Source organism: Meles meles, chromosome 14, assembly GCF_922984935.1.
Source record: "Meles meles chromosome 14, mMelMel3.1 paternal haplotype, whole genome shotgun sequence".
NCBI classification, from domain to species: Eukaryota; Metazoa; Chordata; class Mammalia; order Carnivora; family Mustelidae; genus Meles; species Meles meles.
The window spans coordinates 23160521-23176259 of NC_060079.1; the positions used below are offsets into that span (position 1 = coordinate 23160521).

At 46.3% G+C, this 15739-nt stretch overlaps 1 protein-coding gene across 1 annotated transcript in view; it reads right to left on the reverse strand.

Annotated features, from left to right (window-relative positions):
• Nucleotides 1-15739, reverse strand: part of FAM124A (family with sequence similarity 124 member A) — a 108063-nt gene that overhangs the window by 78624 nt on the left and 13700 nt on the right. Inside the window, exon 3 of the mRNA XM_046028167.1 lies at nucleotides 1954-2687. Within this exon, the coding sequence (XP_045884123.1) occupies nucleotides 1954-2687 (734 nt within the window). The remainder of the gene's footprint in view (nucleotides 1-1953; nucleotides 2688-15739) is intronic.

Consider the following 15739-nt stretch of genomic DNA (forward strand, 5'->3'; position numbering starts at 1 on the left):
TCTTCATGACGTAAAGATCTTAATTCTGCTAAAGACTGAGACATAAATTTTTACGTAGAAGTAAGTTAAGAGGCAGGCAGCTGCTTATTTCATGCTAGAACAGAAGGTTGCTCTCCGCAGTGATTCAGTCCCAGTAACCTGTAAATGGCCATCATCAAGAATTATGAGGGGGCCATTAGTCATTTCTGTCCACATTAATTTACCTCCTCGATATATTACTATATTGAACAAAGGCCTGCATTCCTGAGACTGAAGATACAAATCTTTTTTCTTCCTCTTTTCACACTTCGATGCTTGAACTTCAAAAGCCTCCACCTGTACAGATTTTATAACCATTTAAATGTGTGAATCTTCTTTGAAATATCCTTTCAGTGGTTCCCTTTGAGCACAGTCCAGGCCAAGCTTTTATACTTTGTTCTTTCACTTACGTGACTACAGGCATCAAGCAAAAAAGTGTTCTAATTACTGCAAAAAAGGAAGAAGTCCTTCAAAACAATCACATTCATTTTGGTCTTTGCATATAAACAAAACCCTTCCGTTTACTTTTACTTTATCAACCGCGCTATATTTTGCATACAGAATTGGCCGCCTTCAAACACTGAAGAATTTTGTTCTCACATTTCAAAAGAGATTACAGAGCAGATGCGAGCTAGCAATCAGTTCACTGAATAATAAAGCGATACTTAGTTTCTTATCTGTATAGTTCAAAGGAAAATCAGAAAATAACTTGAGTCCTATAAACAGTAAACGTCTCAGAGGTGACCTTTCTGACTTGAGCAAGTGGCCTGGCTGTAGTTTTAACCAGGTTTCTGATATGTGCCAAATTCTCACTTCATTTTGTGACGTGTGGATTACAGTTCTGATGTTTGATGTCAAAGTCAAGAAAAACTAGGAAGCTTTACCCGTGACTTGAGTAACTGCGATCAGCACCTTTCAAGATAAGGGCCCCTGATGCATTATCAACTTCTCCTTCCAGGTAGCCAAATGGGAAAACAGAGATGCCTAAGCCAGAGGTTTTTCAGAAAAACAAAGTCCTATATGCTCGGAGCTGATTTACATGTCAATTCCAGAAAGCCTGGGTGTAGAAAGCATTTATCAGGCCAGGCTTGGCGTAGGGCATTCTTAAGCCTACCTGCTACATTTTGAATTCTCGAGTATAGTAACCAATGATCCTAAATGAGGGTCAAGGAACCAGTGGGAGGACAGGAGGAAAAGGGGTACAACCACAGAGGAACAGGACAGTCTACTGCATCCTTTCCCTTAAGGTACATTCAATCACCTCCTCCCAAGATTACTGAAATCAAGAGCTCCTCCGAAGGCATCGGTTACTTCTTCAAATATTTATGAGAAAGTAATTTTTTAAGTGATCACTGGATTTTGACAACCTATTTACTGCCTTGCAGTAGAAGAGTGGATGGGAAGGTGGTGGGGAGGCACGAGAGGAGACATCTATCTTCTCTCAATATAGTTTACAGTTTTCAAAGAGCTGGGTTTTCCTGAGGGTCCTTTGGGGAAGTGAAGGATACACTGGAAAAAACTCCCTAAGTGTGAGGGAGTCGATCCAGGAATCTGAAATAACAAGGTCCTGGGGATGTAAGCGGATCTGAATTCCCCAGGGGCCACACGAGCGTTTAGTGGCGGCTCAAACAGCAGGTGAAGAGGCAAGCAGAGGCACTGGCAGTTGCTGGCTGAGGCTCACAGCCAAGGCAGCCAAGTGAAAACAACCGAGAGCCTCCTCTTCTGTTTCAGCAGTGTAGGGACACCTAGCCTTTGTCTAAGAGCCACTCAGGGGGCCACTGTTCCCTCCTTTCTCCTAACTCATTGCTCTTTACTAGGTACTGGGGTAACGGGGGTTTCTGGCAGAGCCAACCCACTTATTTCTCTGTCCTCTCCCCACCAGCCAACAGGCGCAGAAACAAAGACCGTTCCCCCCCCACCCCCCCAGCCAGGTACCTGCAGAAGGATCTTGTTCCCGTCGAGGTCCTCTGTCTGCCAGCGCCCCTCACTGATGGGGCTGCAGGGGTTGGGCAAGAGAGGCACGAGCTCGCCGATGTCCTTGACCCGGAACTCCAGCACCGAGGAGTCGGTGGGGATGGGGGTCTGGTCACAGGGCAGTCTTTTCAGGGAGAACTGGATGTCCACATCCAGATTGGAAAAGATGGGGAAGATGCAGAAGTCCGTCTTCCTCTGGCTGGGGCTGCGCCGGAGGATCAGCTCGTAGAACTTGAGGATGTCGGCGTAGTTGTCATGGCGACAGTAGATGGTGAAGCGCACGATTTCCTTCCCGTAGTGCACCGGCCGGATGGCCCACAGCGGGGTCCCGGGCGCCAGCGTGAAGAAGTCCTGGCTGCAGGGCAGGTACGGCAGGAACCGGCCGGGCACGCGCTCCGTGTGGTGGTGGCGCCAGGGCGGCCGCTGCAGCGCGCGGTGCAGCTGCAGGATCTGCTCCTCGCCGTACTCCTCCTGGAGGAAGAGAACCACCGCCAGCGCCGGCTGCGCCACCTTCCAGGGCTTCCGCCGCCGCCGCGACGCCCTCCTTTCCGACACCCGAAACAGCTGCAGGTCCGGGTGGATCCAGGCCAGGACCTTGTCGATGGCCTCCTGCAGGGGCTGCGATTCCCCCGGGTCTGCGATGATGTGGATGCTAACCAGGAAAGGGTCCTGCGCCTCCTCCACGGACAGCTCACCTGGGGGCACCACAAGAAACACAAGCAAACGGAGACCCTGTCATTAAAAGGGCCCTGTGATGACACGCACCGCGGCGACAGGAAGAGAAGCTAAGGGCTAACTGAATGGAGTCTGTGATCATTAGGATTTTCGGATCCCAAGTTCGCCCCCCCAAAACCCTGGCCGCCCAAACACTAGAGAAGTATTGCTAGAGATAGGCCCCAAACTGGGCAGGGCTAGGAAAACCCCCAATGGCATCAGTTTGAGTGTACCTCCTGTTACGCAGCAGAAAGTCCAATCTCCACTGATCTGGAACCTATAACACGGCCATTAGAAAAGATGCTGTCGCCTTTAGGGTAGACTATTTATTTAATACTTCCCGAAGCACCTTCAGCGCCTTACCCCATAAATGATCCCTCTTCCACTGCACTCATCGGATTTGCTTATTTCAACTGGCTTCTTGTTCATTCACCCCCACAAACATTTATGGAATCCTTTCTTCACGCCTCACGCTAGGGGCTGTCCAGGCACGACTTGGCTACACTATCTCACAGGGTGAACGGTTTGCTGGTCACACTGGCGTATTTCTAATTCAGAAATACTCAGCATAGTATCTCAGATAACCTGATAGGGTTTTCTTTTAAAAGATGGCTCTGTTTGCATCTTTACAGGCTTTATGACTCATCCAAGGGAAATGAAGAAATCTTTAAGTCTATTGTGACTTGGGGGGTTAGATTCATCTAGAATGTAGATCTGTCATTAAGCACATGCCTCACAATGTCCACTAGGGTATCAGGTAGAAGCCCATCATGCAGTCAATAGCGTTTGAGAAGTGTGATGTGCTCTTAGGAACAATAACATACATCAATTTACAAGATGAGAAGCAATTTTCCTCTAGCTTTGCAAGACATGCCAAATAGGCTTGAAGGTATAGTTCATCACATGCATCTGTGATAACATAGTTTCTATTTTGTTGGCTCAAAACCTATCTGAATTTTTAACCCAACTCCGTTAACTTATTTCACTTGGGAATAGTTAATTCAGTTTGTTGTAGCCTTTCTTATTTATTCATTTATTTATAGATTTGTTGAGCAATCAATATGTATCAGGCACTGGAAAAACAAGGAAGCTGGTATCATTGAGTATTATGGCAATCTGTTTACATAGACTCTGGTGTGAATAGTGCTGCTCCCTTAGAACTGTGCAATGTATAACCTGCACACCCACAGCAGTAGCCCTGTGAAGAACCATAAGCCACAAATAACTCTATAAACAGTCATAAAAAATTAACATTCAATCTGATATGTGCCTACAGGAAATACAGTAGAGTAGCATTTTAGGCAGGGGTTAGATTCTAAAATCACCCTAAGGGAAAAATTACCTAGAGACAATATCACCACTTAAAGTCCCTTGAATTTCCAATATAGTACTGAAGGGCCTACTTGCAGCGAGACAACACAGCCAGACAGGTGTTCCTCTGGCTGAACACCAGATGAAACTGCAGGCTTGCTGATTGGCTTGTGTTACAGAAGAATAGTCTTGTGCCAGAAAGGCCCAGACCACCACTCAGCAGGCTGTGCCTTTCACCCTGCAAGAAACTTCCGAAACATAAGGATGACCAAGGTAACAACGAAGTCAAGTCCCAGTATTTCCATGATCATGGACTAGAATGGTGGGTGGCATTGTTCAAGCCCCATCCCCTCTGGCTGAGCACGTAGTCTTGAATTTGTACGAGTTACATGTGAGCATGATGTAATTCCAATTTACCACTGCAGGGCAAAGGAAGGAGCAACGTTTCCTCCAGAGTGCTTCTGGGGAGGTTTCCTGGAGGAGGCACCATGTGAACTGGGACTTGAAGGGTAAACAATCTCGCTCATAATAACCTCAAATGTGGGGGAGATCACTGCAGGAAGAGGGAAGATGGTTAATGAAGGCACAGAACTGTGCAAAAAAAACAAGCACATTTGGAAGGGGGTGGTGAGTAATTCTGAAACATTGCAACAGATGCAGTGGGAAAAATGGACTAGCGCCAAATTATACAGGGCTTCAGCTCAATTTGGTAGTGATAAGGGGCAGTGGAAAGTTTTAATAAAGGGATGTGGGGAGCTAGTCAGGGGGAGGCAAAGTAAGAAGTCAGAAGATGAGTGAACAATCTAGACAGATCATAAGGACTTGGCCCTAGAGGAAACTGCATTATGGGCCCTCGTTCTTTATCTTGCCCTGTGTCCTTGCTCTTTGCCATATTTATAGTTCCTCCCATTAATGGATGAAGTGCATTTCCCCACTCTTGGACTTCGGACACCCTTGATCATATGCCTAACTGTGGCCAAGAGAAAGACACAGTGGTGACGTGTGTTTGGGCCTGCCTTCTTGTGCTTCTGATGTGGCCATGAGAAGCTAGCCAGAAAGCAAGAGGTGCCAGAAGGCAGGAGATCTACATGGATCCCAGCCACCCGAGGTAAGCCCAGCCTGTATCGGCCAATCTCAGACACCCACAAAGACATCATAAGGGCTACCTAGCTGTGCCTGGTCTAGAAGTAAGGAATGACTGTTGTTCTAAGCCACTGTTTGGGGGTGGTTGTTATACAGTCATACTTACAGGTGCAGGAGGAGTCAGTGGATATACAGAAGGGGCACAGATTCGGAGGCACAGGCCACTGGCCTTGGAGCCCACAGGCTGGGGTGGGGAGCAGGAAAAGGAGAGGAGTGATGTTTCTGGTTGGATCCTGATGCTTAAGGAAGAGATACAAAATAGAGTAAGAACAGATTTGTGGGCAAAGATAAGGGGTTCCACTTTGGCCTTGCCATGTTGGCATGAGATGGCGGATTGACTTCCAGGAGGGATGCCTGTTAGCAATGGGACCTGTGCACTGTTGAGCTCATGGGCTGAATTTTAAGGATGGATCAGTTAACTTCAGATTGTATTCTTGCTTTTATGTGGTTCTCTAATACATGTGTGCCCCCAATGTATACTTATATCCAATATAAATTTGAATCAGTGGAAATTCATCATGATGGCTTAAAAAACAACCAGAATTCACAGACTCTTGTGGTACTTCTCTTTGTTTTGCTCTTCTGCTCACCTGACTACATTGTTTCATTGAACATTAGCGCCATTATCAGCAGAAGTGCCTTTGAAAGAAAAACAGTGACAAGGCAAACCAGTGCAATTTTCCACCAGTCAGTAACTCCAGGAAAGGTAGGAGAAAGTACCACAATCAAATAAAATGCATATTTCACTTTTTCACGGTGGCCTGATCTCCCAACAGTGGGGACAGGTGATATTGCTGAACATTATTGAAAGCTCAGTACAAATGGAAAGAGATAAAATGGCCTTGAAGGATTTGGAGGATGAAGAAATTTCCTTGAGAAAGTTATGGGTGATTTCTGTGAGAGAAAGAAAGGACATATGGAGTTGAAAGAATGTTTAGGAAAAGACATTGTCAGAGCAGCGAGGCAGTCCTGATAAGACCCTGCACCTGCTCTTCAGGGGGTCCGTGTGGCCACAAACACAGAGATATGTTAGCTGATCTGTGCACAGTGTTTGCTGTGGCCCGGCACTTACTCCATGATCTATGTATATGAACTCACTGAATCCTTTGAACAATCCTAGAAAGGGGACGAGGTGCTTTTTTGTTCCGATTTTAGAGAGCAGAAAATTGAGGCACAGAGAGGCAAAGCAATCTGCTGTGGTCACACAGCATCTGAGGTCTGTGTGCACCATCACGATGGCTCTGCAGAGACGTGTGCTTACCCTCTCCGCTGTATTCATTTCCCAGCGGAATGAGCGGCCGCCCCGCCCCATCGTTTCTGGCCATGCTGCTACTCCCTCACCCTGCTCTACTGCTTCTCCGCCACTGGCCAATAGCTCCCTGTCTCGGACACCCATTTACAGCTCTTTCGTCTGGCTCTGGGTGTCTGAGGAAGAATAACCCAGAAACCGCCTCCCCACGGCACACGCCCAGCTCCGTCTATCTGAGCACTGCCCGCTGGTGCTCGTGCTTGCAGACAAGCGTGAGAAGCCTGGGTGGGGAGAGGCCCCTGTGGAGGTAGCTTCTGTGTCTCCAAGACGGAGTTGTCAGGGTGCTCCGTGCCAAGACCCCTCTATCAACCATACAAAGGTTTCCCAGAGAGCAGTAACAGAGGCTATGCAGAAGCCTATGCGGGTGAGTGAATGTCACTGCTTTGCAGAAAGGCAGGATGCCCAGGCTCGGGGCAGGGCAGGGACACAGAGAAAGGCCTCTGACCAAGTGCCGGCTTGCCTGGGCAGCTTGGGATGGAGCCAAGAGAAAGCAAGGAAGGGAGATGAAGACCTGACCCCCGAGCTCTGTTTGCATGTGTGAACTGGGGCGATCAAAGTGGCTAGAGTCCGACCCTGAGAAGGAGGAGGAGAATGGGTGGTGGCGTTAATACCCTTCGGCCATTGCCAACATGCGCCCACCGCACACGGCCCTGACATAACCAGGCCCAAAGAACCACAGCATGCAGCTCCCAACCGGCACTGGATGCTGGGGTTATACACGCCCCAAAGAAAATGGGCCTCCTGGAGCTAGACAGGAAACCAAGTATTTGAGGGGAAGGAGAGAAAATGTGAATAATTCATTGTCATGGAAAGCCTCTCCGCCTCCCTGGAGAAGCAGAGACGCCGTGACTGTGGGATATGTGCTGCCTTTATCATATCCATTACACGTCTTCTCGAAGGACCTCAGAGAGCACCTGTTCGCTTGGGGCAAGACACAGACCAAAAACCAACTGGGCAGCAGTCAGACTTCCCCAGGGCTGGTTCGGAGAGGGGAGCTGATCACAAATTCACGGGTAGTAACAAAGCTCTCAAGACTACTTTGTGCTGCCTGAGAAGAGAAGGAAGATTCTTTCCCAGGGGATTAGAGACAATTAGATTTTTCCTTTGATAGTATGAAACAAAAACCAGCTTCAAGGAAAGCACTGCACGAGTCAGGCCTTTCGTGAGACAGGTGTACTGGGAACCTGGATATTGGTTACATTTCTCTCCAACGTGTCACCTCTCCCGTATATCCCTTTTGTGGTCTTTTAAGTTTAAAAGAAGACGATTTAGACACGAATAATCACATGTTAAGCTCTATTATTTGCCAGAGGACTGTCCTAAGAGCTTGGCAGATATAACCTCATTTTATTTAAAACAACACTGGGATAGAGGTGTATCTGCCCCCTGTTGCAGGGGAAACGTTACCGGATCTGATAAGGGCCATGCAGCTAGAAGACAGTAGGGTCTCCGCTGCGCGCACCATTGAGCCTTCTCTGCCCTCTAGCCTATTATCTTCGGTTTGTGTGGCTGGGCTTTGACACTGTGGCTTAGCTCCTTCAGGCCACGTGGGCAGGAGACTCTGCTGTGAGTGGAGGACTCCACTCACAGTTGGGGCTGTTTCTGGCAACCGCTGAGCAGCAGGGACACCCTAAGCTTCTGTCTGGTAAAGGTGTGGGTGGAGACTGAGGTGTTTCTGCCTGTGGACAGATGTCCCAGTATCAGACCTCCCACTCGGCTGTCTCAAAGCTGCCTGAGCCGGGACTCCTCACTGCCGTTCTCCACACCCCAGGGCCTCACACCAGCCCTCCTGTGCAGTCTCCCACTGCCTGGTGCCTGCCAGGCTGGACCTCCTCCCGGAACTGGCAAACTAGTGCGTGTCCCCAAAGCACTTGCTTCCCAGCAGCAGGTATGTCTACTTGAAGGTCCAGATCTCTCATTCCAAACGGAGTGCCTGGCCAACTCTTCAGATACAACAAGTTCAGAGACCTCTTTCCGGAAGTTCTCGGCAATGGTTGATGTCTCTGTCATTTTATCCCCAACGTATCAGAGACAATTTGCAATTCAACCGCAATCATTTATTTGATCAAGCAGTGTTTATTGAACACCTGCTATGTGCTAGGCACTGTAGGATACAGTGGGAAATAAGAGAATCGCTGCCTTATTAGAACTTAGAATCTAGTAGGGGGAGTGAGAGCATGAGAAAATATGTTAAATGATGTCAGGTAACTCAGGCAAGACACTTCATTGAATAAAGCCGACTGAATGTGGTGAATCATAAGAGATTTTCAAGGCAGCAGCCACAACCATTAACCAACAGCTGAATAAGTTGCTATGTACCAGTGCCCCCAGAAGCCCCCAGGAGGCTAAGAGAGTCAGACGAAGGGTACCTCCAGCTGCCATTAAGTGCTTGGCTTAGGGAATCTGGCCCCAGATCTTGGCTTGAGATTCTCCAACCACAGGCATGAGGCTGAATAAACTCCTTATTTGCATTTCTAAAGCCCCACTCTAGGGCACTGAACAATTCAGGGGCTTGGCTCCTTGGTCTGGTCAAGTAGACCCTCCTGACCAAGCAGCAGAACACCCAGGTGAAGTGTGACTCGGGTATGCCGCAAAGACGTGCCAGGCCCGGGCTGCCGCTGTGAAGAAAAATTAGGTCAGCGGGCAGGAGGCAAAGAGGCTCCAGAGTGGCAAACACAAGCCCCACTGCATTGTGAAGTGCCACAAAAGGGCCAGCCTCCCCCCATTAAGCTGCCAGGTCTTCCGGGAACGCCTGAAGTAAATGCTTTCAGAGACGGGCTTCCAAATTCCTTCCCCAGAGACTCTATTCATCCAGAATTAATGAATAACCTGCCTTTATCCCCTTTTTAAAGCAGCTTTTAAAAAAACCTAGTTTCTTGAACCTCTGAACTGATGAAAAAATTGAAGCGATCCCCTGTTCCCCTGCGCACCCCTAAGATAAGATTTCAGACTTTCTCAATTCCTAGTAACTTTATGATTTTGACAAGGCTTTCGGTCGAGCTGCAAGTCTGGGCTGTGAAAGTGGCAAGGCTGGTCCCTGTACCAGCCCTGGCGCAAGTCACAAGTAGATGCAGGGTGGGCCTGGTGAGACTCTGACGGCAGCAAGGTGACAGGCAGAGTTTTAAACGCAGGGGATCCAGACGGCGCTCATAATATAGATAAAACGCTTCTCCTCTCTCAGCCTGAGTCCACAGCACTTTCTTGTCATGGAAGAATGGAATACGGGCTGATGTGGTTTAGCCAAAACCTCTGTTTTCATTTGGCAGAGGAAGACAGTGTGGGATCTTTCTGATCCTGAGGCCTCTTCCAGCTCTAACTATAGTATTTTAACTGTTCACCCTGTTCTCACCTTCTGTTGCAGAAACAATGTCAGGGATCTGGATGTGTGATACCTACATGCTCTTGAGCTCATCTGAAACCAGGACACTATTGAGAAAGAAATCATAGAGAAAGGAAGGTAGATTCTTGAGATACCCTGCATTTCCCCCCCCCACTTGAAAATGGGACATTCATTTTATTTTGTATGTCTTCCTAAGTTTCATTCTGAAACAAACCTGTAGGTGGGAAGAGGAGGAGGAAGCCAAGACGAGCCACTAGCCGGAGAGTAATGACAAAGACATTATGAATTCCGACACAGCTTGACATAAATTCTGGAAGGGGGCCAGAAGGTTGATATGTAAGTAGAAGGTACAAAGCAGCTAGAAACACTTAAAATATCTAGCATAGTTATCAAAGCCCTCAGGACCATAATGATTTTGAAAGTTTGTGAGAAGGTAACTAAGGTCTGATGAACGCCAAAGTCCGGTGCTTAATAGTGTAAGAACAATAACTTTTAGAACGTTGAAGGACTCAAAGTGACAGAAGAGATGCTAGCATTTCACCCAGCATCCTTTCTTCCGCCAAGTAATTTCCATGCATTCTCTACCACTTCATATATATCTTGTCATTTTCATCAGTAGCAAAGCCACGTCAGGACTTCAATAAAATTCTACAGATTTGGAGATGAGGCAGCAGGGCATGCAAACAACAAGATTAGTATATTCCTCGTGTTTTGAGATGTAAAATATATTATTCAAAACAAAACAGACAAAAGAGGAGGTTGGTAACCAAAATCTATCCCAAGAATTTGTTCGTCAGTGAACCCTAGACCTCTAGTACTACTAGAGCTGGGTGCAGGAATCCTCCCAATTACAGTAATTAAGTTTCGTTTTACAAAGAGATTTATTCTGGCAGGATGCTGAGAAATCGAACAACAATTAGCTATTACAACTGTTCTGGGAAAAAGAGCTCCATACGTCATTATAAAATACATTCTGAATGCCACAGTAGAAAAACCAGTGCTGAGGTCTGGTGCTGGCTTTGCTCAGGATCAAACTAGCAATGTAGGAAAAGAAGCGTAGGGACTCTGTGTGTGGCTGAAAATTTGATAAAATATTCAAATTGTTGACCAGTCTGAATAGGACACTGACACGTTCCTAGTCCCTTGTTTCTTTTCCTTCGAAATGATGTACCTTACAGCCCTTGGAAGAACAAGCTAATTGCACAGGGCTAGAAAATTAGAGGTGGCAGATTTAGTCCAGCCTCCTCATGTCACAGATGAGGTCATCGACCGCGACTCAACGGCAGATCTAGAAAGAAAACAAACATCTCCCAAATTCACCCATTTGGGGCTCTCCCTTACCTCTCAAGCGCCTCTTGCTAACAGCCCCAAGGACTGCAAAGCAGGAGACATGGTCCCTCCCAGAGCTCAGAACCTGAGGGAGCAAGGTGTTCACACAGGAGAAATGTAAGAAAAACCTAAAGTGGGAGACATGTTCTAAATGACATAGCAGATGAATTTCAGAGACGATAGCCAAAGTTCCCCTTTCCCACAAATTTTCTGTTTTCCTTTGCCAGTAGAGTCTGGGCTATTCATTGCTTCAGGGAGGGTGGAGGCAGATAGATCCATTAATCAAGTTTCTAAATTCATGTCTATTTTTCAGATCGCGGCAGAGAGAAGAGTCTTGAAGGGCAAGGCTCTCTATTGCAAGGGCTGGGGTTCCGGAGACAGAAAAGGCTTTCTGAGCTAAGGAAAGCTAAAACCTTAAAGCAGAGGACTTGCCCCACGAATCACAGCACAGAAGAATGTGTGATGCTGCAGAATGGTCTTTCCTGCTCAGGAGATGCCACGTTTCGGCTTCTGGTGGAAGGAATAAGACTGGGAGTGACCTGACCAAAGTCTAAACGCCAGAAGGTTTCCAAGAAAGGGTCATGTGCCAACACTTCTGGGCTCAGCGCCGCAGGGTTGTAGGCCCCAGAGCAGAACACACCTGTGCCTTCACTTCTAGGTGCGAGGTCGGCTCAGGAGTGACGTTCCACTTGACTATAAATACAGCAGTTCTACTGTTATGCCTGAGCATGGGCCTGTGAAAATTCCCACCTATTATGGAGCTCTCCACAAAGTGTTAGAATGTGACTCCATAAGCATGCCAGCTGGTAGAAAGACGTGTCTGGCTTCTGAGTCTAGGTTATCTGTGCTCCTACATTGTGAGGCTACACACATTGTAGCCTCACTGTGCTCCAGTGTGAGGTGGTGAAACAGTAAAACTGAATCATGGAGGAAGCCCAGCTCTCCCTGTAAGGGACAAAGGGAAGACTTCTCACAACTGCTCTTTTCCAAAGGACAGAGGAGCCTTCCGGGTGCAGGCTGCACAGCTCAGAGGCACTAACAATACTGACAATAATGTCAGAAGATGCCAGGTGATATAAGAACACAAGGGGGAATAGAGCAGATGGAATAGTCCTTCCCTTCCATAACCAATATTGCACAAAAGAGAAGTTTGATTGACATGGTGGAAGGAGAGAAGGTTTACAATTCAGTTCTGAATACTGCAACCTTTAGTGGTTTAGTGGCTCTTTGCACAATATTCCCCAAATTCTTCCAACTTGTTACCTCATCAGAAGTTAGTGGCAACACTACTGATGTTGAATAAAGATAGAGAGTGTCCACCAGAATGGGAAATACTTTCCATAAAGCCTATGCAGGGTACTGATGGCTTTTGCTGGCTGGTACCGCTTGGTGCCTGAGGTCACGTTTGGAGTGTAACTGATACCATACTTTTCATGACAAACAAACACAGAGTTTCGAGTTGTAGGTTTCCAAAACGTGAGAGTCTCCCGTTTGTCACCTACTCTTTGGAGAACTTTTGCCCACTGTTACTTTGTGCGTGTGTACGTGTGTGCGTGTGTGTGTGTGCGTGTGTGTGTTGTGTGTATCCACCCATATTGGTTTTTGCTCACAAAAATCACCAGTTTTATGAGACCCTGGTGCTCTCACCCATGCCAGTGGGAAAATGAAATGGTACCTCTAGAGAATGACTTGGCAAGAAGCATCAGAAACTTTAAAAAGAAAACCACCTCAAAATTTTTACCTCAAAATTCCACTTGAAGAAATTTACCCTAAGGAAATAATGAAGGATACACACACAAGGACTTAGCATAAAAATAATTCTGGCAATTCTGTTTATAATTGTAAAAAAGTGAATATAACCTATGGTACCAACAAAGGGCACTAGTGGATATACAGAAATGCAATGGAATACTGTATATTCAAACTATCATATTTTACTGATATCAAAGTTCACATATGGTTAATTAGAAAATGGGACTGTAAGACTATACAATATTATTTTTGCTAATAATATATACCTATAGTAATACAGATGCTCAGAAAAAAATCGATAAAGGCAGACACCAAATTATGACTACTGGTCGTTTCTAGATGGCAGGAATCTGAGCTTTCTTCTTTTGAGTAATCATTAATTTCCGATTTTTTGACAGTGACTATGTATTATTTGAGTAATAATAATTATTTTAAAATTGGGGAAAGCACCAAGCACATCAGGAATGGGGGATGGAAGCTATTGGCCTGTGTTCCTTCCCTTGGTGGTTGGGGGGGGGGGGTGTTAAGGGAGTGTCCCCATGACCCTGGTAGACCAGCTGTCCCTGATGTGTCATATCAGCTTTTCAGGAAAAATGTGGTTGTGAGAAGTCTTCCTTCATTTTTCTTTCATATCCCGGACAGAAATCGACACTCTCTATGTAGTTGAAATTACACAATTAAAACTTACCTTTGGAGCCAGTAGGACTATATCATATTCTGGGGGGAATGGATGCCAGTGGAACAGCATCAAAGGAGTTGACTGTGTGGTATATTGTCTTCACCCTTTGATTTCCTGATGTGTATCTTTGGTTATTGCTTTTTTCTTATCGACTGCCAAATACCAATATTGCTCAGCCTTTCAGGTTCCTGTGCAGAGGATTTTGGCCATACAGAACCCACACTATCAAATAACTGTCTAAGGTCACTAGCTTTCAGCTCATTCATCTTGGGCTTCATTTACTACTCTGTGATCTTACAGATAAGGTTGCTGCCTGCGTCTACAAAAAACCACTTCCAAACCCATACCTCTAGCTTGCCTGATAAAGGACAAATTCTGTTTTCAAATAAACCACTCAGTAGAGGAACACAATTTTCTTCTTTTAAATGATCAATAATCCATAATTTAAATGTTTGTCAAGTGAAATTTTTTCTCATCTAGATGTGATACAAATCCTAGGGCCTACAGATTATGCCCTTAAAAATTAGAATCTTAAAGAAAGGTGGATAGACCATATCTACTAGGGATTTAAGAGCAATCCTGCTGACTGGGGAGAGGAGCTAGATTAGTGCCCCTCAACATTTCAGTACAAACAACTCACATGACTCAGGAGGTCTGGGGTGGGGCCTGGAATTCTGCATTTCTAACAAGCTCCAGGGTGATGCTGATGGAGTGCTCTGTAGACCATACTCTGAGTTTTCCAGTTTGGTGATTTATGTGCTCTGCCAGGCCAAGAATACCTTCTCCGGGCAGCTGACAAAATGCAAAGCAGACCCCACACTGTGCCAGCTGACATTCTGTGGCTCTCAGGCTGTGGCTAAGCCTCTACCTGAGTGGCTTCAAGACCCAGACTTGCAAAAAATGACACACCCGCACCTGCGGCCTTTTCATTAGAGTTACCTACAAGCTGCAAGCTACAAGCTCCAGCTTGAGGAGGAAAGTCCAGGAGCATAATGAGCATCTCAAACCTGAAGCCATACTTTCCACAGAAAGCCTCAATGGTTGGGGACATGGGAAGAGCCACCAGCACCAAGGCCCTCTCTCCAATAGTTAGGCCAAGCAGGAGTGAGGCCAGTGCATTCCAAGGAGGAGAGAAGAAGCCTTGAGGGTTCTTTCCCACATGGCAATGGGAGCAGCGGCTCTACCAAGGCGTAGGTATACCAGATGCCTATTGCCAGGGAGTATGATAGGGACTTCTGAGTAAAAGCTTTAATCCTATAGTCACTGTGGAAGGCAGGGCCACAGAGGAGGACAAAACGGACAAGGAAGTCAGACTGATCTTTCCACCAGAAAGCATCTTAATGATTTCTGGTTGGTCTCCACAGCCATGGCCACATATCAAGGCCACGGTGGCCCAACAGAACCACTCACAGAGAGCCTACCTAAGGCAGTAGATTCATTCCAGCTGTGCAGCAGGTCCCCCTGAATCTCTTTTGAGAGAAGCTCTGTGCATGAACATGACTGTTGTGCCAGAACATGCTTAAACATACTAAAAATGGAAATCGTTCTTATCTGGGGTTCCTTTGCGGGACGCAGCAAAGTTAAGTGCTCCTGGCTCAATGGAATGACCAAGTAGAGATTCAAAACCCTGATTTTCCTCCACTTGGAAATCAGAGTTTCCCTAGGCTTAGATTTGTTTTATGCCAACCGTTTGGTCTATGGAAGTAAATCAAGCATCTTTAGTATCACTAATAAGCCCTCTGCACACTGAGGAAGTAGGAAATGGGTGTCAGTAGAGACAGGCCTGAACTGGGCTACTTAGGATTTGTCTGATCTGCCTCACAAACCATATTACCATCCACAACTAACTTTGCCTAAAAGGCTGTACTCTAAATTAGAGAAAACTGGTGATGTTTCTTGTGAAGTTTTAATTGCAAAGGAGTGGGAAGCTGGGGATGGATAGGTGGGTGTTTTGGTCTTTTTGCAAACCTGCGTCCGTTGCCAACTACATACTGGTCACAGAATTATACACATGCAATGGCTAAATTGTTCTTCATAAGGGTTAATGAACAGATCCGGGTTTTGCCTAGATCTTATGAAATAAGACCCTAAAAGAATATTTACTCTGAAAATCATAATGGGGAAAGTATTGTACACAGAAGAAAAAAAAATTAAAGACTATGAAATTTAC